This window comes from Aristolochia californica, unplaced genomic scaffold, assembly GCF_029961685.1.
Source record: "Aristolochia californica isolate CCGP_79_NKW_82.1479 unplaced genomic scaffold, dmAriCali1.0.hap1 SCAF_5, whole genome shotgun sequence".
NCBI classification, from domain to species: Eukaryota; Viridiplantae; Streptophyta; class Magnoliopsida; order Piperales; family Aristolochiaceae; genus Aristolochia; species Aristolochia californica.
The window spans coordinates 41,165,849-41,191,934 of NW_027182214.1; the positions used below are offsets into that span (position 1 = coordinate 41,165,849).

Sequence of the window (26,086 nt, forward strand, 5' to 3'; positions counted from 1 at the left end):
CCTTGGCAATCTGCTCCGACTGGGTTGCCATTCCCAATAACGGTAATCCGAATCCGGTCGCCCATTCTTCACACAAGAGACCTGTTTGTCCAGGTAAGGGCAGCTCTCGTCAGAGTACAGAGGCTCGGCTGATCTATCATACGCCCATTTCCCTTTGACAACATTGCAGCTTTGGGGATCAAAATCCATCTTCTCCTCCTCAGGAATCGAGTCATCTTCATCTTCCACAGTTTATTCTTCTTTCTTCTCTGTCAACCCAGTCCCAATTCATGACAAAATCTAACGATGAAAAACTTGCATGACAGCTTGGTTAACTAAAAAACACAGATTAGAAAGCAAAATTACCAGCAGTCCGATGCTTGGCATTTCTGGCTGTATTCAGTCTAGTATAAGGAGCAAGACTAAGAATGGTGGTGTGCGCTAGGACAGTGAAGTCTTTAGTGTAGAGCAAAGCAGCCAAGGCGAAGGCACAGACGACGACCGCCACCACAGAGAGAGGGAGCTTCCCTCTTGAAGGTTTCATTGCAAACAGAAACCAAATTTAAAGAGTACTAAGACGAGGACAGGAAAATAAGTGGTTATAGCGTGGATTACAGTGGAGCGCAAGAGAGAATCAATATTGGTGTAGTGCAACAGAAGGATGGAAAATGGATGTCGCATATTTTTTCTACTGTTGAGTGGGAGTGAAGTTAAAGTCATGTAGATAGGTGGTGGTGGTGGTGGTGGTGGTGGTGGTAGTGGCGGTGGTGGTCAGTGGGAGGGTTAATTAGGATGGTAACGTGCCAACTTCTTTCATGAGTCTAACAAGAGAAAAAACAGGTCTAATCAAAAGAAGCAAATATCTTTTTACTTGAGTGGATGGAATTGGGCAGAAGAAGTTTAAAACAAAAAAATATAAAATCAAAGGAAGAAGAAGAGCAAGTGTCAGCTTCAGTGAGTTGAGATGGGGCATGGTAGAGAAATGGAACCAGATTGGTACAGAACCAGTGTGGTCGTCGAGTTTAGGGAGGAAGATGATGAAGGGTGACGGGTCCCATGAAAGCTTCTCACCTCGGATGGACAATAAATAACTGACAATCTGATGGTTCACCCCAATTGCTAATAACAGATATTGACAGAGAAGACGGGTTTAATTGAATTGGGATGATGAACTAGGCGATTGCTCTTACCGGTTTCAGCCCTGAGTGGTTCCCATCACCCACAAGTCAAGTTTGAACATTACTAGGGAAAAGTTTTTAACATTTTCTTCATAAAAAATGTTGGAAAAATAATATAAATCTCAGCACTGAATAACACTTAATAAACCCAAATTAATTCTAGTATTGGTGCATACCTTTTGTCGAGTATTTGTAAGAGAATCACCTCCTGCCCCAGATGTTGGTGATCCCTCCCCAAGATATAACGGACTTTCTTATCTTTTAGTTGCGCACAGCACTAAAATGGGTCAATGAACTCTATATGATTTTTCTTGACCGCTCGATCTAGTTCGAATAAAGGATTTTTCTCCTTTTTTCTCAAGAATACTGAAGCATTGTCAAGAACGCAAATAAGGCTTTCCTTCTTTTAAGAACACTTTCAGAGCTCAGAATTTCTTATTTATGCTTTCTCAAGTTTTATAGTTCTATTTATAGAGCTTTCTACCCCTTAAGGAAAATCCACCCCTTAATCTCTAAACTTATCTGGCTTTTCAGATATGTAACTGCTTGATCTAATTGTTCATTTTAGTACCCGAATCTGACTGTTCAGATTTGTAATCACTTGATCTGATGATTCAAATCTATAATAGTTTGATCTAATCGTTTAGATTCGTAACTGCATGATCTGACCTTTTAGATCCTTAATCACACGGACTGACCGTCTAGATCTGTTACGATTGATCAACGTTCATATCTGTAATCCTCATCCATCTCAATGATTAGATCAATTTGATCATTTTTAAAAAACAAAACCATCCAACTTGTCTCCACATTTCACACGTGTGACGTGCAAGTCACATAAGCACACATGCGTGTGCATGCTAGGCCACATGTGAGACCATGCACAGGTGCATGCATGTGAGCCTCAAGAATATGCGATTTATGTGTCTCACTCACATGAACAAAGATGAAATAAGTCTCATTAATGCCATAATAAAAGTGACAGAAAGGACGATGCATGCACGCTCTCTCTCACTAATGCGTGCCTTTTCAAATAAAAAAATTCTCAACATTCCCTACCATTTTTTTTTTTTGAAAAGTGAAAAATGGCACATGATTTCATGAGACAAAATTCATTTAGTTGATATTTCGTTACCCACATTGTTAGTCCACAATGAAGTGGAAATAAAGTGGAAAATTGAATTGAAGTGAGATGAATTGCTTCCACTTCAACTCATGTTTGGGTGTTAGTATAGACGAGTTTAAGTGGCTGGAAAACAGATTCCAGTGTTAGTACCCCCAAATGAAAAATATGATATAAAAAAGATAATAAGTAATATTTTATAATATACTTAAATAGAACATATACCTAAACATATAATTAACAAAAATAAGCGTGGTTACTACACTTATAAGTGATTTAACGTGTAGTATTAGAATATATTAATATCCTAATTAATGAAAAATTATCTTATATTATTTAATGATTATAATTTATTATAAATTAAAACAATAATTATGGTTTAATTAATTATAACAATTGGATAATTAACCAATTAATGATTATAGTTTATTATAAATTAATATACTAATTACATGTGACTAGAATAAATTATTTAAAATAAATAAAAAAGTTTAAAATAACATAAGTGAATATAATAAATAAATAAATTATTCTGTAATAACTTAAGATATAGTTTAACATTAAAACTCACTATTTTAATAAATAATAAATAAATACATAATAAATAAATAAATATATTAATTTATCAATAACATAATACACATTTTAAATATTATTAATTAATAATATAGTAACAAAAAATGAAAAACTAATGGTTTATTTAATTGGATAATTAAACCAATTATGACGATGTTTAATTTTTCCTAACTTAGGAAAAACTAAACATCGTCTTCGTCTTCCTCTGCGGCAAGCTTGGCAACGGCGACGGAGGCGATGCTCCGACAGTGCGCCGAGAGGGAGAAAATAGGGAGGCCAAGAGAGAAGAGAAGCCAGGAGGCCGAGGGGCTCTGGCCTCCCGTGCTCTGCGACGGAGGTCGAGAGAGGGAGGAAGGAAGGCCGACGGGGGCGGGGGCCGGAAAGAGAGGGAGGCTGAGGGGCTCTGCGACAGAGGTGGAGGCAGAGGGAGGAAAAAATACTTTGCTGAACGATCGCGGAGGGGGGGGGGGGGGGGGGGGGGGGGGGGGGGGGGGGGGGGGTGGGCGGGAAGAAAGGGAATTCCACTTCATTGTGGACTAACCCCCCCTAATTGAAAGAACCTTGAACATGAACTTTATTTATGGGCTTTGAGAATACCGTACAACCAAATGTTCATCTTGCATGTGAGTTCCATCGGGGTAGCACATTATGGCCATGCATAGGTATCTTGTTTTATTAGTTCGTTTTAGAGAACAAGGGCTTAATTCTCTGTTAGACACCTGCCCTACAATCACACTCACATCGGTGATATCTCCAAGGGTATACGATTAACTCTATATTTTGCTATAATAGTCTCAATATCATTAAGGTAATACGCCAACCTTATATCTAGGGGGGGTTAGTCTCCAAATAGATTTTTGAAGTTCAAGTTTGTATCCAACATGATGATATTATCAGTCATGTACATGAAGATCATCTTCGCACTTGGTGTTAGTGTTGACGACTTCATGTGCACTGGAAAACAGTTTCCAGTGTTAGTGCCCCAACATGAGAAAAACATAAAAAACAAGAGAATCTCTAAACCTTTACAGTGCACTTAATTACAACATAATCCTTAAACCCCAAATTAGGTAAAACAGCCATTATTACTACACGAATAAGTATTTAATGTATAATTAAATATATTAATATATTTATTAATTGAATTAAATATTTTATTGTGCATTAATATGGTAATTACATGAGCCAATGAAATACGTATATGATTAATTACAAATAATAAATAAATAACGTTATAAATAAAAAAATGAAAGTAATACGTTGAGTTATTAATTTATTAATAACATATGATATACTTTAACCTAAAAATGAATAATTTAAGAGAAAAAATTGATCTAATCATAACTTTAACACACTATATATTTGTACATAATATATTTTATGTATTATTAATTAATAATATATTATCACAAAATTTAAAACCATTGGTTTAATTAACTATAGCAATCGGATAATTATGCCAAAATAATTTATCAAATATTTATTTTAACAATATTTTAATTATGACTATTAAATCACTATTTTAATATAGTAATTGTAAAATAAAAATAATTATTTTATAAATAAAAATTTTAAATTAATGATTTTTATGAAGATAGTTTAATTTTTCCTAACTTAGGAAAAATTAAACCATCTTCGTCTTCCTCAGCGGCGAGCCAACAGGCAACGGCGATGGCGACAGGGACGAGCAAGTAGGCAAAGGCGACGGCCGGCGACGGCGGCGGGCAATGCCGACAGAGGCGGCGCTCCGATGGTACGCCGAGAGGGAGAAGAGAGGGAGAGGAGAGGGAGGATGGCTGTTAAACCGAAGCTGATAGTTGAAATCAAAGCTGAATGGGGAAATCGATGATGAATCGAAGTAGAAATTAAAAAAATCAAAGCCCAAATGTCAAAATCGAGCAGGAGGTTCAGAGGGAGAGCGAGTCCCAGATGGAGAGCAAGACGCCGAAAGACGTTCGCAGCGAGATGGACGTCGTAGAGAGGGAAACCGGAGAGGGACGGTGGAGACGAGAGAGGGAGCAGAGAACGAGAGAGGGCTGCGGGAATGAGAGAGGGTTGCGAGAATGAAATGACAAAGAGGGTGTGCGGCAGAGAGAGACAGCCCCTCGCGAGAGTCATGTAGATGATTCTCAAAATCGGGCGAAAAAACATTTTCCGCCGTTTACTCTTGGGACATGAACTCCTGAGTCATGTATGTTCATGTACATGACATGAATTTCGGCGCTCCCTAACGACACCATGACATGAACTGCATAATGCGCATGAAGATCATGTCCTGAGTCAACCCACCCCCCCCCCCCCCCCCCCCCCCCCCCCCCCCCCCGTCCTTAAGTGATTTTGAGCACCTACTTCATAGAAATAGGATGTGATTTAAATTCACTTTAATTTGGCTCCTACAAGTCACTTATTCAACTTGTTTTTTTCCTTTAAAACTTCATCTAGGGATATCCAATCAGATAGGTTGGCTAGTCACTGATGATGACTCAAGTAATATGCTTTAATATCATCCCTTTCTAAACATATTGTACTTGTCCTTTTGACAAGCCCTTGGTTACACCTACTAAGTCCTTCTATTGCGTATGGAATATCGGTCTGATACAATTTGATAAATACATTAGACTTCCAATAATTTGAGAGTACCTCGTTTTAGAAAAACTATCCCCATCATTATTCTTTAATTTTATGCTTGAATTATATGTTTTGCTATCGGGTTTATCAGTTCTTATATCCAAATTGTTTCAAAAAAATTTCCACATAATGAGATTGATTAAAACAATCTTATTTTCATTTTTAATTATTCTAATTCCTAAAATTACATTCATGAACACTAGATCTTTCATATGAAAATTGTCATTAAAATTTCTCTTTCATCCATTTGTCAAAATCACATAATTGAAACCCATAAGAAAGGATCACTCTATCAAAAAAAAAAAAAAAAATTGTACCTCTATCTAGGAGCTTATTTTTGACACATAAGATTCTCTTGACCAGGAACTACAAAACCTACTAACTACACCATATAAATTTCTTCTTCTAATTGTCATTAAGAAAAACGATTTTAACATCAATTTAATGGATTTTGAGGTTATATGATGCAACCAACGCAATAAGCATTCAAACTATAGTTATCCTAGTGACTGACTGGAGAATAAGTGTTGGAAAAGTCAATTCCTTTTCTTTGACTAAACTATGTAACAACTGATCTAGTTTTGTACTTTTCTATTGACCCATCAGGATTACATTTCCTTTTGAAAATCCGTTTCCTTCCATCAAGTCTGTCAATACCCATGTATGGAGTGAAAGAATTGTATCTATTTCACTTTTAACTACTTCCTCCTATTATGATGCATCACTAGATTTCACCGCTTTCGATATAAGTATATGGATCATCCTCTATGAGGCATTTGTATGAAATCATCAAATACGTAAATAAACGGTATAATACTTGTATAAATAACAAGTTGATAAAACTAAGAATGAAATCGGACCCGAGAAGAGTCAAATGAGAGCCCCTACCGGTTTCAATAGAAAATATTGACGGGTCGTGTCATAATTCAAGGTTCAACAAACTCGTCCGAAAAAGGACAGTATAGTAAAAGGTGGCGGGACCTTCTTCTCGGCCGATTCCGCTTTCCTCACCACACACACAACACGACGGAATTAATGTCAGCAAAACCAGATCAAAACGCCTCAAGCTTTACACAATTTCATAGAAAATTCTTAACGACTCCGTTCAGATTAATTCACAGTATCACCACCGAGCTTCGCCCGGCAATTACACCCAACAAATCGGTAAAAACAGCTATAGTTTTAACCATTAGTATACAATTCATATATTACCCAGACATTAGATCTTGCGACAAATTGGCTCGTGATGAAGAAGAAGAAAGAGAAGAGCGCCAAACCACGTACTCAGAAGAAGAGTTTTGTGTAGAAGAGGTGATTCCATGAGTCGGGTAAGCCCGGCAGGCACCAATGGCTACAGTCTGCAGATCGATCTGGATTAGCTCTCTGTTCCGGACTCAAATCTCCACTGTAAATTGATGGGTGCCCGTCTTTCCGGAGCTCTGAAAGAGTGGTAATGTCCAGTAAATTAGCTGGTTTCGCCATGTTCCTCATCACGGATTGGATAACTTTCATCTGATCCGGATAAGCGCCCGCATAAGTAAAACCACTCACTGGAGCTGTCTCTCTGTAGCAGTTTTTCGAAATCGGAGCATTCCATTCCAGGGGACTGACCGACAGTGGAGAATTGAAATAAAAAAACCAGTATTAAAAAATGCAATAAACAATGAATAAATCATGATGAACTAGCTAATAATGATCTGTTTATGACTAATTACAACTCTAACAGGCCATGTGAATGATGGAATTTTCTTGGTTTCTTCCCCCGGCATCGCTGCTGCTTAAGCGATCGAGCAGGCTCAACTAGTCAAACCCAAAAAAAAAAAAAAATGGTTTTTGCTTTATTCTATATATCTTAGCAAAGCCCAAATTTCAAAGTGTTTCAAAGGTCAAATTTAGTCTCCAAAACATGAATTCTATATTGGATTTGTTTCTGTTTAGTTTATTTTTTCTGCTTTTTTTTAAGCCTATAACTGCATGGAGAAATTTATGGCGTTCAGTAATCTAATCACGTCTGTTGTAAGATAAGAAAATAGGAACAGAAAAGTTAATGTCAGTTACTATGAACAGGAATTCACAGATCGACGGTGACAGCAGCCATGTCTTCCGGCCGGCAGACTTCTCACTCCGGTCAATTTTCAATCTAACTTCTTCCTTACTGGTTGCATCATCAAAAGATCATTCTCAGGTCTTTCTTTTTACTTATTAAGATTAGCCCGCAGTACAGTACTCGTCGAAAAGATAAAAGAAATGAGATGCCCTGCTTATAAAATTCATCAGGTATCTGCGGAAGAAAACGTAGAAAAGAATAGAAAGTATTCAGGATGGGTGAGGACCGAGGAAGCCCAGATAAAAATGGAAAAAGAATATGGCTTCCAGAATTCACCCAACCTTGTCGCTAGGATCTGGGTTGGAACAAGTGCTACCGGAAACCGAGACCTTCTTCTTCCTTAAGAGTGCCGACTCCGAAGCTTTCTGGAAGGTGGGGGAAATTCACTGGACTGACAAGTAGAATAGCCTGATCAGGATCTCGTGAACTGACGATAGATCAGACTGTCGCAGAAAAGGCTACTGAAAGAAGAGGACCCAGAGAAAGTTCTGATTGGAGGACACTCTCGCACCAGACAATTCCTTTTAAAACCTATTCTGACTTGCTTGTCTTTACTCTTGGTTATGGTCTGAAGGAGAGAGAGAGAGAGAGAGAGAGAGAGAGAGAGAGAGAAGATTGCTGGAAGATTGCTGGATAGCAATATTCATATCGATCCATTCAGGCTACTGATATCCTTTTACAACTATGGTTGAAAGCGTTGGCTAAATGGGGAGAGAGAAAGAGAGAGCTCTTACTTGTAATGGGTAGGAGAGATGGACTGAAAGAAGACCTTTGTCCGAGTAGTATCAATATTCATGTCGACCCACTTGGCCCAAGTCCTCATGCCTCTCTCTAGCGCAGCTAAACGATCCATGTCGGCATAGAGAGCTTCTCCCACCTCCATATAATCCCACCTGCACGAACGCCATTTTCAACACCTTAAACCTCTTCTGTACAGCAAAGTGATGAACTTTAGTATTTCTTCCATTATGTTTAGAGAAGCTCACCCTTGGAGAGCACCCTTGTGGCTCCACCAGTGGCCGGTATTGAACGACAAGACATCGGCGTCTCTCCAAGCGTTTGCATTCCCAGAAATGTAATCCAATCGCAAAATCCTCTTCCCTTGGAGGACGCCAATGTCGACGAGGTAAGGCGCCCGGTAGAAGGAGATAGAAACACCATATCCCTGCAATGTCAGTTATATGTAAGATGAACTGAACGGTGTTCTATCAAATGCCTCTACTAGCAGTTTGCAGCTTCCGCAAATATACTGACCAAGAACTTGAAGGTGGAAAGAGGATCTCCTCTGATTAATTGTGTCTGAGAGGGTGGAACTGCGACGCTAAGCATACAAATTAATGACTGCCACTGGTTTCGGCCGAGGGAATCGCCGACAAACATCACGGTCTTCCCTCTCATTCTCGCGAGGAAGTACAGCGCGTTGAACCTGACAATCAACACCCCACCATGAGAGAGGAAATACAGAGGACCACCCAACTCGATTTCGAACAAAAATTGAAGCAAAACGAACCTGGGAAGCTCACAATTGACTGGCTGCCACCTGTATCTCTGGTAATCGGAGTCGGGTCGGCCGAACATTTGGCAATTGAATTCCGGGTCGATGATCGGACAGCTTGAGCCCTGGTATAATGGGTAGGAATCGTCCAGCACCCAACTCCCTACAAACAGATTGCATGCCGTTTGATTGGCTTGCAAGCTGGGCCTTTTCCTGTGTCCCTGGTGGTGGTGGTGTCTGAACAAGACTAATGAGGACGTCAATTGAACTTGAAGAAGACATAAACAGAGGAGAGCTGCGCAAGTAAGAGCAGACAAAGACGAAGAGGCCATTATGGCGAAAATGGAGTGGGGAGGAAGGGAGAGGAAGGAGGAGAAAATATATAGGCGAACAAAAACAGTTTTCCTTGATTTTCTTTTCAGTAACTTTTGGTAATTGGTGTAGCGGTTGTGTACATGTGAAGGTAGCTGTAGTTTCACGTGACTGGCTATATTTGTCGTGGGCGTCGGTTGTCTACGGCTTCAATTGCCGCACATTCTCAGGAAGACGACGCAAGAACAAGCTAAGCAGCGCCGGCTGACATTGAAGATGAGGAAGCAGAATGTTGAGTTTGCCTCGATTCTGCCTCTGCTCTGCTTCGCCACCATTCAAAGACTCAATTGAAAAGTCGCCAAATTCTTACTAATTACTTCCATTAAACTGATTACTGTTTAACGAAGAACCTGGAATCATTTGACCTGCACAGAAGAGTTGGCACAGGCAGGTTCCAGTGTCGAGGACAAAAACAAAGCCTGGCGACTCTCTAAATAGATTGGTCCAGAGCAGGGTACGACAAAGAGCGTGAAAGAGAGAGAGAGAGAGAGAGAGAAAACAGTTTTTTATACTAGACCGCTTGCAGTTGAATACTGAGGACAAGTTGTCTATCGTCTCTTTCCCCAGAACATTACTCAGCCTCCAAAATAGCTGAAACAGTTCCCTACAACCTTTTCTGCTGGGTGGCTTGATAACTTTTCTGGGTTTCATTTAATTATCCTGTCAAATTGGCTTCTCGCATTTAATATTCCCATATACGAACTTCAATCTGGATCTGATATATTCCCAGTAAGAGAACTCAATTTTACAGTGGTTAGGAAAGTCAGGAGAACTCCTTTTAATCCTTGCTTGACCCTTCTTTTTCTGCCTTTGCTTCTTTCTTCAGCTTAGTTGGGTCTTCACATTTATCATGAGAATTTTTTTGATGATGATGAAAAGACTCGCTGCTTTTGTTAGCCTCCATTTCAGACTTAAACTTCTGACTTTCCTCTGTTATTTTCTTACTGTAGATTACAGATATCTTCTGATATCGGTTGGGTATGTTTTGATTGTTCAATCATTTCAAGCTTCCTTGAATTCAGATATATTATTTATGAGAAGAGAGGTTTCGTAGAGATCAGAATAATGTTGATTAAGAAGGAAGAAAGAGAACTGCTTTAAACCAAGGCACTACCACATTGGGGAACGGATACTGCATTCAATTATTGACTCGAATCAACATGTTTAGGAAGAAAGCAAAAACAATTGTATGTACTCAATATCCAACACCCATTGCCTTGGATAATCAATATGTTTAAATTACCTTTCACAACAAGAAATATCCTGCTTCCACCCAATATCCAATACCCATGCCATGGATAAACTCTTCTTTACAATGCACACATTTGTTGGTGCAAATGTATGTTAGATATTGAATTAAACCACATTAGAGGGTGAACTGAACCACACATTTACAATTGATTAAGGGTGGTGTTTACATAATTTAGAATAGAAAATATAAGCTTTACATGAGAAGATAAATACAACATAGGATAAATCCAATGGGATTTTATTCGATAATTGAATGGATTATGCTTATCCCTTTATCATGCCCCCTCAAGATAGGCCACTGTTTAGAGAGGCCAATTTTGTCTCGTAGCAATTGAAAATATGCACTTGACATTGGCTATGTAAGGAAATTTGTTCTTGTTGGAATATATGTTGTAATTAGGGTGGCATTGATATAATTAGTTTACGTTTTTTGTCTCTTCTTCACTATTATTAGGGTGAAGGATATACTTATAATATTGGTAGCTTTGATATTTATAAATATGCTTTATGGGTGAGGATTTGGATCAAGTCCATAACTCCTGTTTTTTCCCAATGTTGTCTCTCTCATTTTTTCCCATGACCTAAATCATGGAGTCCTGAAAATCAACATGGTATCAGAGCAGGTTGGTCCCAGTTCGAATCCCGCTCCCGCCGCGTTTCCACGGTTGTCCCTGTGCGCTTTATACGGGCCCCGAATTTAATCAGTGCACTAAAAGGCTTGAACCTTTTAAGAAAGCAACCACACAGATCTTATACAAGGACTGGCCCCCCGCACGGGGAAACCCGTGGAAATTCGAGGCCCTTATAAAGCGCACGGGGACAACCGTGGAAACGCGGCGGGAGTGGGATTCGAACTCGGGACCAACCTGCTCTGATACCATGTTGATTTTCAGGACTCCATGATTTAGGTTAGGGGGAAAAATGAGAGAGACAACATTGCGAGAAAATAGGAGTTATGGACTTGATCCAAATCCTCCCCCATAAGGTAAATTTATAGATATCAAAACTATAAATATTATAAGCATACCCTTCATCCTAATAATAGTGAAGAAGAGACAGAAAACGTAAACTAATTACATCAATGCCACCCTAATTACATTATATATTCCAACCCCCTCCTCAAGCTGAGAGGTAATGGCAATGATTCTAGCTTGAACCAAATAACATAAATACAGTAATAATCTCCTCCATCACAGTGTCCCAAGGATAAATACGAAACTGTACACAAACTTTCAAAAGGTAAAAATGGATGATAAAACATAAGTCGAAACCAATATAGAGACAATAATCACTAAAGTGGGTAATGTTTGTCATTCACAAGACGGCGATAAAAAACCCATGGGTACCAATAAAAAGTCTCAATGGATTTAAAACACCCATATGAATAAAAGGGACAACCAAAGCAATGTTTTAAAAAGGGTTGGCCTATAAGGGTAAGCAAGAGTCAAATAAAAGATGGTAAGAGAAGACTGTCAAATAACAAATGGGTAATGGGGTAATGGGGTAATGGGTAATGAGGAAGATACGATGCTAAGGCCACCATGTGATTTATTTTTTTAATAAATTCAAATTTTGCGTAAAAAAAACCAATGCTAACAACCGTCAGAAAATAATGAACCCAAGGCAAGCAACCGAAGCGTTCTTCATCAGAAATAATATTTCAATCAAAGAGACATAATAGCAGTAGTTAAAATGGGTTTGGGGCCAATAACATGTACCAAATTATCCCATAAAATAATCTGATGCAAGTTTGTGCACCACTTAATATGCTGACCAAAGAATAAATTGCCAATACCTCAATATAATAATTCAATCGGAGACAAAGAACTAAGTCGTGTCGAGTTAAATAGTAAACCAATATAGCCGAGTCGTCGAAAATATGCATGAACTTAGGACCTGGACACATACACTGAAGCAGAAAAATAAGTGGCCCAAGTCAGGTTGACCCGGGTCGAATTGACCCATTGAGTTGACATGGACCAAGTTGGTCCGAGTTAACTGAGTAGACAGGTGCTGATCGATAGCAATAAGAAGCCCGGTTCGCTTGCTTGACCCGGCAAGGTCTGGTCCGAGACTCGGCAGCCCACCCAATCGGCGATTTAAATCAGGTTTCTAACTTAGGAAATCTGATTTTTCATGAAATTCCTCCGGCAGAGTGGAACGACAGAGGGAAAGATCGTCTTGTCTCCGGCTGAGGCAAATATTTCTGGAAAGGAAAATCGATAGCGCCTGAAATAAATCATCGGCACATAGACGTCTTCGTCTTCCTTTCCGTGGTGCTGGTGATTACAGAGAGTCAGCGTCGCGGCAAGATGACTCGGCGGAGTCTGGGGTCTTCTCCGACAACGGCAACGGGAATGAGATTCTCGCTAATCCGCGAGATTATTTTGCGCAAACGGAAACTGAGCCCCTGCTCAACCTCCTGCCGAACGAGGGAGCGAAATCGTCAGAGGCAGAGCCCCTGCTTTCTGTGCTTCGGCGCCGACTGGCTTGGGACGTTTGGAGTTGTGGCCGTTGAGGCGAACCGCTGCGACGGCGAAGAGAGCGTCGACTGTGGCTACGGTTTTCGACGGCGACGGGTGGCAGCGTCGGGAGAGACGATGATACGGTCCGAGTTGACCCGGATTAACTCGGCAGAACGGTCCGGTCCGGTCCGAGACTTGGGCAGACTATGACATTTTCCTAACGGGGGGGGGGGGGGGGTGTTAGTCAACATGACTCAGGACATGAACTTCAGGCGCAGTATTCAGTTCATGTCCTGATGTCGTTAGAGAGCGCCAAACTTTCCAAGAATAAACGGCGGAAAGTATTTTCTGCCCGATTTTGAGAATCATGTACATGACACTATCGTGGGGCTCTCTCTACCGCACACCCTCACTCATTTTTTGTCATTTCGTACAGGTTTAGGGATTCTCTTGTTTTTTATATTTTTCTAATGAGTGGGTACTATTCACTGGAAACTGTTTTCTTGTACATGAAGGCGTCAATACTAACACAGTGCGAAGATGATCTTCATGTACATGACTGACATGATCTTCATGTTGGACATGAACTTGAACTTCAAAAATCCATTTGGGGGACTAACCCCTAGGGAAACCTTTAATTTTGCTACAATTTTCTTCTTCCCCGCGGCGCCAAACAAAGCGGTGATGAAACGCAGATGTGAGATAAGCCGAGAAATCAGTTGCTCGAGATTATCTCCCCATGATAATAGATGATCAGATTTCTGGATCAGAGAAGATGTGCCAACGAGATAATCTTCCAGATAGCAGAAAATCCCGTTAATTTAGCAAGTATTTGTATTCTAAAGTGGAGCGCTTGTTGGTTCGTCGTTGATGCCCAGGATGGAAACAATGATGAACCAACAACTCAAAAATAAAATATCCAAAAATCCGTTTCTGCTACGGCAAGTGAATATCGGCAAGATCCCATAGCAGTTTTAGCAGATATGCTTGATTGTGAGCGAAACAACAGTTATCGTGGGTAGCAGGCTGGATCAACAAAGATAGATATACCAGTAGAAGCAACGTGCTGAAGCCTGGATTACAGAAATTAATTAAGCTACATGATACTCATAATCAGCAGCAGAATCACCAGACTGGTTTCCAAAAGAAGATGCCAACAAGCAAGATACAACGGCAATAGAAAATAATAACGATGACAACAATGGTCTAACAATAAGCATCATGACAGCAGAGATCCGATGAACCAGGGCACACAAACCAGAAATTTTCTGGATGCTAGTTTTTTAACAGAGTGGATCCGATTCAACGCCAGAGAAGAAATGAGCATGAGAAGATAATAAGTAGCAGCAAATTCCCATCTCGTCAATGCAAATCTTCCCTCAAATAACTCCCGAAATTAACAGGAACAAAAACAACAGAAACATCCAAAATAAACAGGCGAAGAAACAAAGATGAAAGTGTAGATAAGAAAGCAAAAGAAGACAACACCAACAGTAAACCACGAGCAACAAAATAAAATAAAAAAACTAATATCCGGCAACTAACAAAAAACAAGGAGAATGAAACCTAAAAAACCATAGTCGGAATCTTGAAAATCAAAGATCTGGTACTAGGTTGAAACTAGTGCGCTAAAAGGCTCGAACCTGTTAGAAAAGCAATTGCATGGATCTTATACAAGGACTAGCCCGATATAAATATCTCAAAAATTCTAAGGGTTCTTGGAAGTAAAAGGACAGGAAGGGTAGCGACATTGGTTGTGGCTGGGGCGGGCAAAATCAGTGAGAACACATCGTCTGGTGAAGAGGTGTGGAAGAGCAATGGCACTGGTAATGGCTGGGAAGAGCAACAACACCGGTAGTGATTGGGAAAAGTAACAACTGGGCCGGACGGAATAAAAAAGAGTGCATCATCCAGCGGAGAGATGTAGAAGAGCAACGGTACTGATAGCGGTTGGGGTGGATGAAATCGGAGAGTTCACATCATCGTGTGAAGAGAAGCGGAAGAGTAGTGGCATTGGTAACGACTGGGGTAGATGGAATTGGAGAAAATACATCATCCGATGAAGGGATGTGGAAGAACAACGGCACTGGTAGTGGCTGGGGCGGACGGAATCGAAGAGAATGCATCATCCGATGAAAAGATGTGTAAGAGCAGAGGTAGACTATAAAGCTTTTTTTTTAAAATATTCTCGCACGTGGGAGTTTGGTGAAGGTCGAAGGCGACAAAGGTGAAGCTCGATGGCAATGTCAACGAAGGTAGAGAAGAAGCCGAGGAGGAAGATGCATGAAATGGTTTTGTTTGACAAGATGGGATTTGAGTCGGAATACAACGAGATGATGGTGGCGGCGACATTGGCAGAGATGTGGAGATTTTTGCGATTGGTCTACATGGAACACAATGGAAGGAAAACGGCCATTGAAAGTGATGATCTTCGGCAATGACGATGGGAGAGGAGTTAGATGGACAAAGGCGATGGTAGGAAGGGATTTTGGACGTGCGACGGGTGGAGGTTGGGCCCTGTGTGATGGTGGGAGAGAGCGAGAGATAGTGGAGGTGACAAAAATGGCTGGAGAAGGTGGAGGCAACATTCGGATAGGTTGGTCGGCAATGAGGGATGCGTCATCGACGGGAAAGCTGATGATGAAGAACGGTGGAGGGTTTTGAAGCTGGTGGGAAGGAGAGGCAGAGAACATCGAGGGAAGTTTTTTTTTCTAGAGGAGAGAGGTGGTGGTTCAGCTTGAGTCTTGAGTTACAAGTGCGACGGTGGGAGAAGGCGAGGTGTCCGGGTAGTTCAGCTTGGGATGGTGTGGCATAAAGAGTGTTACGGGTCGAGAGGCAGAGGAACCGAAAAATAAATTTGGAAGATGGAATATGCAGAAGATTGATTTGTTTACCATGTTAGATATTGAACTGAACCACACCTTTACAATTGATTAAGGGTGGCATTTATATAATTTAAAATAAAAAAGGTAAAGTTTAAATGATAAGATAAATACAACATAAGATAAATGCAATGAGATCTTATCCGATAATTGAAGGGATTATGTTTATCTATCATCAATATACGCATCTTCTACTCAACGTAGTCTTCGGATCACCAAATTGAAAAACATTTTTGGCTACCTCCCCCACGCTTTATGTACCCACTTTGAAAAAACATGATATCTATTTTAATATAGAAACAAGCTACTATTTGATTTCCCTCATCGGAATTTGATGTCAAAATCCTCAAACTATAGGTGAGTAAACTAATGTCATTAATATTATCTCAAAAATTTGGAATCTTGCTATATTTATAAAAATTTATAGATTTTTCAAATTTTATATATTAAGAAAAGCAAAAGGGGTTGAGAGGAAATCAAAATTCATTGGGTTGGCAATTCCTCCACTCGCTCCCTCAGACCCTAAGCAAACTAGAGACGAGAGAAATTCGGGAGAGAAGCTCCCTCCCTCATTGCATCAATGCACCAAAGGAAGTCACATTGTTCTGTTCCTCTTGCACCTTCCCTTAACCCATTTCCCCTACTTCAAACTTGCCTCCATTTCGGTTTGCCATCCTTGTTTTTTTCCACCCAAAATACCTCCTATCCTACCCTTCCTCCTTTCCTTTTTCTCTCTTTGCTAGCTCTCTATCGTCCCCAATTCGTCGTCCTTGTCATAGGAAGGTGTGCTCAAAAGCCTCTCTCCCTGGTCTCCCCCTACTCTCATTCCCCATCTTCCCGACTTCTTACCTATCCTCTTAGACCATACACATCCTCTGACAACAAAAGTGATCCAACATCCTTCTCATAACATTGATGGAGCCGCACTAATCTGTTCCAAGGGAGTTTCACCAAAATAAGTGTATTTTTTGCTTCTCTACCAATTTTTATCTTTTGCTTTTGTTTTCCTAAGAAATCCCTCCTTCACAAGAAGTCTCATAATTCTTCTATTTCCTTTGTTTATATTCTTTTCTTTTTACTCCTACCCTCTTTACCCCTTTTTCAATATCGACTTCTTATCTCAATCAGTTTGTTTTCATTTGTTGTGAGTAGAGTTCCATAAAACTATCTTGTTCTTCCTCTTTCATTCCTTTTTCTCTCTTTGCTAATCTCCTCCCCATTGACATAGCTGTTTATCATCCCCATTCGTTGTCACTATCGTTGGAAGGTATGCACAAAACCTCTAATCTCTATTGGCCTAGATTGGCCCTCATCCGTATTTTAATGATAACAAAACTTAAAACCACATTTATGCTAATGTTCGCAAATCAAGCATTTCATATGCGACTCCTACAAGAAATACAAGATCAAGGTCTATACATAAGAATCAAACAAATACAAGACCTCAGGCTAGACAATGTGTCAAGTCATCATGAAAAAACCACCCATGAACAAAGATTAAAGACTAGAGTCAAAGGCATTTAGTAGTATCTCAAGAACTCTAACAAAGTAAGAGGACAATCGCCAAACTTAGATTCTAAGGTACACAAGAGTTTTGGAGTTTTATGGCATAAACGTTTTCCAAAACCATGTTTAAATTATGCATATAGCTATTTTAAACTTACTAAATCTTTAGTCTTGTTTTCGTCATGCTTAAAACTGAAAGTTGCATTGTGATATAAAGCATGACCGATCATATCTTGTGGCATGACCGTCCATAAAAAATGCAGATTGGAAGAGCTATAAATCATTGTCGATCATTCCATATATCGATCATCTAGTATGAAATAATCGATAATAAGAATCTTGGCATATGAACCTATAAAGTATGCTCGATCATACCCTATACAATGATCGATCATACAATACTTTTTATGGTTAGAACTATAAAGTATGATCGATCAATCGAATTAGGTTGATCAATCAATGAGTTCTTTAAAAGGTTAAAAACTCGTTGATTGATACCCTACTAGATCGAGACGCTTAGTGAACTCAAAAAATATAGCCATTATACGTGGTTGATCGATCAACACTTTTTGCAATATTTTGTAAACAAGTAAAAAAGGACTAGTTTACATGGAATACTTATAAATAGGCCCTCAAACTCCTTTGAGAACTTTAGTGAGCATTTATTGGCAATTCAAAGCACTCACCTACTCTTTTCATTTGAAACTCTCATACAAATCTATTTTGAGAGAAAACATGTTGTTTACTTGGGAAAAATCACATCTTTTTCTCAATTACTCAAGAATTCATAGCATTCATGTCCTCAATATATTATCTCCTGTGCTCAAAGGATTGGATGCTTAGAAAGCACTAGGAGAAGTTTTTTTCCATAAGAAAATGGTGTAAGTTTTTCCTTTTCTTTGTGTATTTTCAATTTTCTTTTTAAAAAGTGTTTTAGAACTTGAAATCTAGAAGGAAAAGGCTTACTAGAGCTACAATCTAATTGTACAATTGCAAGGGGAGATTTGTCTTGTGTAATTGGGCATTACACATGGTTTAAAGAAATAAAATCTCATTTATGTAAATTTCAACTAGTTGAGTTTATTAATAAAAAAAATTTTGAGTAAGGGTTCATGCGGGATGACTACCAATAAGGGAACATCGAGAACAAAAAAAAAATTATCTCCTTTGTGGTGCATGTTTGTAGTACTTTTATTTTAATTCTTGTAATTATGCATTGAATTTTTAAAACAGAAAAGTGTGATTGAAAATTTTGTTGACCTAGGTTGACTCCCATCAATATTTTGATGATAATAAAACTTAATTGAGCTAATGATTTTAAATTAAGCATTTTAAATGTTATGCATTCAAGAGACACAAGGTCAACGATATTTTCCAAGAAATTGATGAATTCATCTCAAGACTTCAAGCTCAAGAGAAGTATCAAGTCATCTTCAAGAAACACCTATAAGAAGTTCGAAGACACTAAGACTAGAGTCAAGTCAAGCAAAAACATATCAAGAACTATAGTAATGTATAAAAATAGTCAATCAATCTTCAATCCAAAAGTACACAAAAAATTTGGAGCTTTAGGATAAAATCTTTCAAAATCTTGTCTAATCGATTCATAATAATGGCTAAAATTTGCTAGAACACCGTAAGATAAATTTTATCATGCTTAGAAGTCATTTAAGAAAGTTGACAATTGGCATGATCGATCATACTATTGGTAGTCAATCATCCAAAGTGGAGTCTAGCAAGCGATATAAAACATGATTAATAAACCTACCTGGCTTGATTGATCATATAGTATCCTACCAAAATGTGTCATAAAGCATGATTGATCACCCAAACTGGATCAATCAAACTACGTTCAAACATAATGAATTATAAAGCTTTATTGACCATACCAACTGGCTTGATCAATTGACCATGAATATGCCACAAAGGGACAGAGCATGATCAATCATACCCTTTACTTGATCGATCACACTAACGTTTTCACAAGCAAGACTACACAACATAATCAATCAATTGGCTAGGATTGGTCGATCAATTGTGATTTTTTGAAAAACATGAAAACCTATTGGTCAATGCTACAATCGATCAACAAGCATAAAAATATCATTACACATAATTGGTCGATCATAACTTTCCACTAATCGATTAGTATGTCAATTTTTTTATAAACAACTAAATAATTGCTAATTTAGTTAGGAAACTTATAAATAGTCCACCAAATGTCTCTTGCAACTAAAGCTCTTGATCTCAGTTGGATGTTCACTTATTAAAATATTTACTTAAAAATAACATTTTTTATATTTTATAAGATTTTATACTATAATTAAAGCATATAACATTTCAAATATTTTATGTACCTATTTATTTACCTATTTAACAATCGGGTTATAATCGGGCACCAAACACCCGTTCGGCTTAATACTCGAGTAAAGACACGACATTGCAGTGCGATGGTGCTCAGCGATCACCATTTCGCGCGTTCCACACGACTATATTACCTTAATTTCTACTTTGTTTTTGCTTGATACGTTGTAAGCCATAAAAGTAATAGGAGCTAAAGAGCCTAAGCCTGGCTCCCCGCATTACTGAAATGTTGTCCTTTAATACGTCAACACAGGGAAGAGAAGCGCTGAGAGAAAAAGAGAGACAGAGCGAGCTTCACCGTTCTAGTTGAGGAATGGGGCTCTGACAACATCCTTCTCCATTATCTCTATCCACCATTTTTTGTATGATGCTCTTCCATCGTGTATATAACGGTTGATTCAACAGGTCTCGTAAGAGCAGCTGCTAGGGTTCCATTTCCTTCGTTTGTACCGAGGACCCTTGCTTCGCCTCCTTCGACGAGTCACCGCTCCGTGAATTTTGCAAAGACCACGCCGTTTGTGGAAGAAATCTTAGCGGGAACTCTTATAGAATCTTGAATTCCCGATTCCGGAGAACGAAACTATGAAGTCGTTCAGGCCGTCATTAAGTTAATGAGTCGACTCATGAGTTTTTGAACCGAACCATGGTTCGCTCGAGTTTGGCTCGTTAACTTAAATGAGTCCTATCCGAGTTCAAAATCTAGATAGATCGAATCGAACCGAGTTAGAACCAGGTCGAGCTCAAACCGCTCACAAACTAGCTCAATTTGATGTCACCCCTAAACACACGATTCTAGGTGGGAAAGACAAGTCAAGGTGCCTTTTGTTTATTTTTTTTAGCTCACTAGAGTCTGCTCTATGAAGTAGTCTATTCTTTATGTTTTTGCTTTTATTAATTTCCTTTTGTTCTTTCTAGGGGTGGCTTCGAACCGAGTTGGCTCGCGAGCCGCTCGAATTCAGCTCAGTTCAATTTGTTATATATCGAGCTCGAGCTCAGAAATAGGTTTATTTAGATTAATGAGCCGAACTCGAGCAGATCCAGGTTTGGCTCGTCGGCTCGCGAACCGGCTCATTTTAATGAGCGGCGATTTGGGAATCGGGGGGAGTTCTAAAAAAAAATTCAGAAAAGTGAGTCCCGTCTCTTCCCTTCTGTCCTGCCGTCTGGGAACCCATACTTCTCTGCCGTTTCAGCATAATTTTCTCGCATAAATCATTGTCCGTCGGCGGGTATTCATGGGAAAGGGGGGATTTTGGTATTCAAATCCCTCGTTCTCCCTCTCCATCTCCGATTCCTCAATCTCTATCAAAGACTTCGATTTTTTTGTCTTCCTCTGCGATTTCTTCCTCTTCTATATTCTTCCTCTTCGATTTCTTCATTTGAAGTTCTTCCTTGCCGACGAACGAAAGCCACGGTCCGATGGGAGGTAAAAATTTTATTTAATTTTTTTTTTTTTTTTGCGTCGCCGACCTAACCCTACAAAATCTGTAACTCTCACTTCGTTTCAGCAGTGATTCTTCATTCTTTAAAAGGTTTTGGAGATATCGCCGAACGACGAACATATCTTCTGTATGTTTTCTTCCTCTGCGATTTCGGAGTTGATTTTTGTTTTTCATTTTTATCTTCTGTATGTTTTCTTCCTCTGCAATTTTGGTGTTGTTTTTTTTTTTCATTTTTATCTTCTGTAAGTCTAGTTAGCCTTTGGTTGACAGGACTCTGGGGTTCGTTGTATATGTTCCAGATAAAGTTAAATACATCATTTTAATCATTTTTTTACCTTTTTTCCTCAATCAATAAGTTTATCTCGTATCGTTTTCTATCATGTGGTTTTTTTTAAGCATGAAGAGAATTTAGCAGACCATGTAGTTGATTATTATCTTATTACTCACAGGCCTAAACTTTGACGTTCCAATTTCCACCTATATTGCTATCAACGGTATTGGTTTTAAATGCATAAAACTTTTGTTCTCTCTTAAGAATCTGCTTAAGCTGAAAAGGATCATTCATCCTTTGCTCGACATTGTATTCTGTATAGTCGTCATTCATATGTTGTCCTACATTTGATGTCCTGTACGATTTTCTCGTGGACAAAGTCTCAAAGCCCTTCTTCTAGTCACAATATGTGGATTATCAACATTTTCAATGTACAGTGCACATCTACTTTTGCTAGTTCACTACTTATATTGATCTCTGTTCATATAGATTGTGTCCATATTAATTATATTTTATCTGGTAGTGGATTTTTTTATCCAAAATGCAATGATTAGTCTTTATCTTTTTTCTGCAGCTTCTATTGTGACTTGGTTCTGTTTTTTTTTTTTTTTTTCAATAACTTGAGAGAATTAAAATTACGATAACATGCTCTTTGAAGCAATTGTGTAGACAAAAATCATGTCCTAACTGCAAAACTGTAAAAAAAAACCTATCTGGTGTGATCAGAGCTTGTTCTTTTTCATGTGTCTTTTTCTTATTCCTATGGAACTCTTTCTATTCCTAAATATAATATTGTGGTCCATAAAACAACCATAATAATTAAATTGTTGTTCACCAAAACAAAACTTTTTTTATGCATATGGAAAACCCAATTTTGTTATGTTAGACTAGTAACAAGTCTACTAAGCATGTATTCATCATACATATTAGATCAGAACATTTCGGAATACAGTACATAATTTTTATTTTTACACTCAATATTTCGTTGAATTGATACGTTAGATACATACGGATGTAAATTATCTCTCTTTTTTGCAATCGATTTTTATCCTTCCTCTTCGATTTCTTCATCTAAAGTTCTTCCTCGCTGACGAGACGAAAACGACGGTCCGACGGGAGGTACTCGTTTCGTTTCAACAATGTTCCTTCATTCTTGGAAAGGCTTTTGGAGATATCCCTAAACGGCGAACACACTTTCTGTTTCTGTAAGGTTTGACTTTTTTTTCTTTTTATCATTAATTTCTTGGTATTGAGGTTGAATTTCATCAGAATATTAGAAGAGAATGTTGGTGTGCTTATGTCCTTCTCTTAGAAGTTTTTAAATTTATATATAAAAAAGAATCGGTATATTGGACTGGAAATTATTGGGTGCAGGCCTATAGGCTCAAAGAGACCCCGCTGCATTGAAAGACAAGGGTCGTTCCCGATTGTCACAACGTCACGTACCTTCCTCTAAGAATAGACAAGTATCTTAAATTATGTGTAGGATCTTTGTTGTTTGGATAACTTTCTTTTCTCTATGTTTTTAATTTGTAATTTTATTTTTTTTAGAAGTAAGAATATCAACACCTCCTCAATTGACATCAATAATTAACACTAGTTCTAGTGTGGCCATAAATAGTGGCTCAACTCCACCAGAGTCACTATCCTCTATCATAGAAGTGGGCCCAGATGAAATTACCAGAAATGAGGATGAAGGTGACTCTACCCATACTTCAAAAAGACAAAAAAAGTCTCATGTGTGGTTGGAATTCAAAGAAGTATCACTTAATGGTACAAAAAAGGCTCAGTGTGTTCATTGTAAAATCAATTTGAGTGTTATTAATAGTGGAGTGACCACATATATGAGTCGACATTTGAAACGTTGTACTAGTAGAAAAGTGGCAATGAGAAAACAAAAAACCTTAAACTTTCAACCAGTGGGAGCGGGGTCTAATGTTGATTAGAGTCCATCTGGACTTCCTTTTATGGATTTTGGAGGAAAATATGATCAAGCTAAAATGAGACTGCTCATTGCTCATTGGATTCTTATGCATGAGTATCCATTCATGATAGTAGAAGAGGAGGGATTTAATTTTGTAATGAAGATGACAAATATGAATTATGAGAAAATATCCCGTAAGACCATTAAGAAGGAGTGTATGGAGGTGTATGAGGCAGAGAAAAAGAAATTGAAATTTTTTTTAAAAGAGATTAACAAGATTAATCTTACCACGGATCTTTGGAAGTCCCAAAATCAAAAGATTGAATATATGGTTATTACTGGGCATTTTATTGGCAGTAATTGGAAGCTACAAAAACGAGTCTTGAGTTTTGTGCATGTTCTTCCTCTTCGTAATGGCGTTGATATAATAGATGCTATTTACAAGTATTTGAAAGAGTGGGAGATCGAAAATAAAGTTTTTAGTATTTCAGTTGATAATGCTGCATATAATGATGTTTGTATCAGAATTTTGAAACAAGATTTTTCAAGGAAAAAAAAATTGGTGTGTGGTGGAAAGTTGTTTCATGTGCGTTGTTGTGATCATATTTTGAACTTATTAGACCAAGATGATCTTGTTCAGATTAAGGATATCATTGATAATGTGCGTGAAAGTATCAAATTCATAAATCTATTTGAGGCTAGACTTCGCACTTTTTCTGAAATTGGATAACAATTAGAACTTGGTGAAAAGAGGTTGGTTATTGATTGTCCAACTCGTTGGAACTCCACTTATGACATGTTGTCTTCTACATTAAAATTCAAAGGTGCATTATCTAGATTTAAAGTTAGAGAACCAACTTATGATTGTTTGTCACGTTTTGATGAATGGGAAAAGGTTGACATGGTGTGTGAGATTCTAGAAGTTTTTAATGTAGTTACTAATATAATTTCTGGGAGTGACTACCCTACTTATTTGTACCTTAGTGAGGTATATAGGGTAAAAGAAGTTCTAGATTTTTATTCTACAAATGAAAATGTTTTCATTAGGACAATGGTTAGTAGAATGAAAGAGAAATTTGAGAAGTACTGGGGTGAATGCAATTTATTAATGGTTGTTGCTTCAGTTTTGGATCCAAGGGTCAAATTAAAGTTGATCGAAATGTGTTTTCCAGTGATATATTCTGAGGAGGAAGCTACAATGAATATAAATTTAGTTCGACACACCTTATATGAGATCTACGATGAATATGTATCCTTATATAATGTGGAAATTAGAAATGAAGAGATTGTTTCAAGTACTAGCTCTATGGGTGTTTCCACAAGTCGTAGGCCTTCATCAAGTTCAGGTTGGTCAAAGTTAATGAGTTATATGAAAACAAAAGAATGTAGTTAATTCACCAAGGTCAGAATTGGAAATTTATCTTGAAGAAGGTGTATATAGTTGTGAGGAAACTTCACAATGTGATTTTGATGTTTTAGAATGGTGGAAAGTGAATCATATGAAATTTCGGGTATTATCTAAGATGGCAACAGACATCCTTGTAATTCTCATATCCACAGTAGCTACAGAGTCTATATTTAGTGTTGGTGGTAGATTAATAGACTCATATCGTTCTTCCTTGGCACCAAATACAGTTCAAGCTTTGATTTGTGGCAGTGATTTGGTTCGGGTTCTTCACGATGTAAAGAAAATTCAAAAGGTGAATTTCTTTGATTGATTATTTATTATGATATTTATTAAAATTTTGTTTTATGATTACAGCCTGAGAAGAAGAGTGTAGAGATAATGTTAACAGTTACATGATTTTTCATGTTTTTCTCATCGTAGTAATTTTAATATTTTTAACGACATTAAGTAACTAGTAGTGGAAGAGTATTTTTTTATTTGACAATAACTAATTTTATTTTTTTGTTTTTGTCATAGGTGGAGATTTTGCTCATGTAGGGATGTATATTAATTGCTAGCATTAAGAGAAACAACTATAGTTTGTAAATTTATAATGGATTTATAGTTTTTATTTGGGTGATTGTAAATTGATAGTAATATTTTATTTAATTTTGTTGTGTTTGATTATTGTATGGAGTTTATTTATAATATTATGCAGTATATGGAGTGTTTAGACTATTTTATAAAGTATATAAACAATTTCATGGAATGTTTATGGAATGTATAAATAATTTTATGGAATGTTTATAGAGTGTTTATGTAGGTATTATGTATATTGATTATGCCCAATTTTAAGTAGAGGTCATGCCGAATTTTATACAAGTATTATATACATAGATTATGCTCAATTTTAATAAGAGGTTATGCCCAATCTTATACATGTATTATATATATAATTTATGTCTAATTTTATGTAGATGTCATGCCCAATTTTATGTAAAATGTATGTATAATTTTATATACAATTTATTTGATATATATTTTTTGAAAAATTTTAAATGTATGTTGAGGCTCAAGTTCAGCTCGAAGCTCGGCTCAAGCTCGATAACAATTTTAGGCTCGAGACAAGGCTCGACTCG

At 37.9% G+C, this 26,086-nt stretch overlaps 1 protein-coding gene across 1 annotated transcript; it reads right to left on the reverse strand.

The window, feature by feature from the left end:
* Positions 1-6,522: 6,522 nt before the first annotated feature.
* LOC137966241 (protein PMR5-like) lies at positions 6,523-9,639 on the reverse strand. Its single transcript, XM_068812808.1, has 5 exons — positions 9,102-9,639; positions 8,846-9,017; positions 8,578-8,756; positions 8,326-8,484; positions 6,523-7,090 (listed from the first exon to the last, which is right to left on the reverse strand). The coding sequence occupies exons 1-5, from the start codon at positions 9,416-9,418 to the stop codon at positions 6,769-6,771; spliced, it is 1,149 nt and encodes a 382-aa protein (XP_068668909.1). The 5' UTR covers positions 9,419-9,639; the 3' UTR covers positions 6,523-6,768.
* Positions 9,640-26,086: the final 16,447 nt, after the last annotated feature.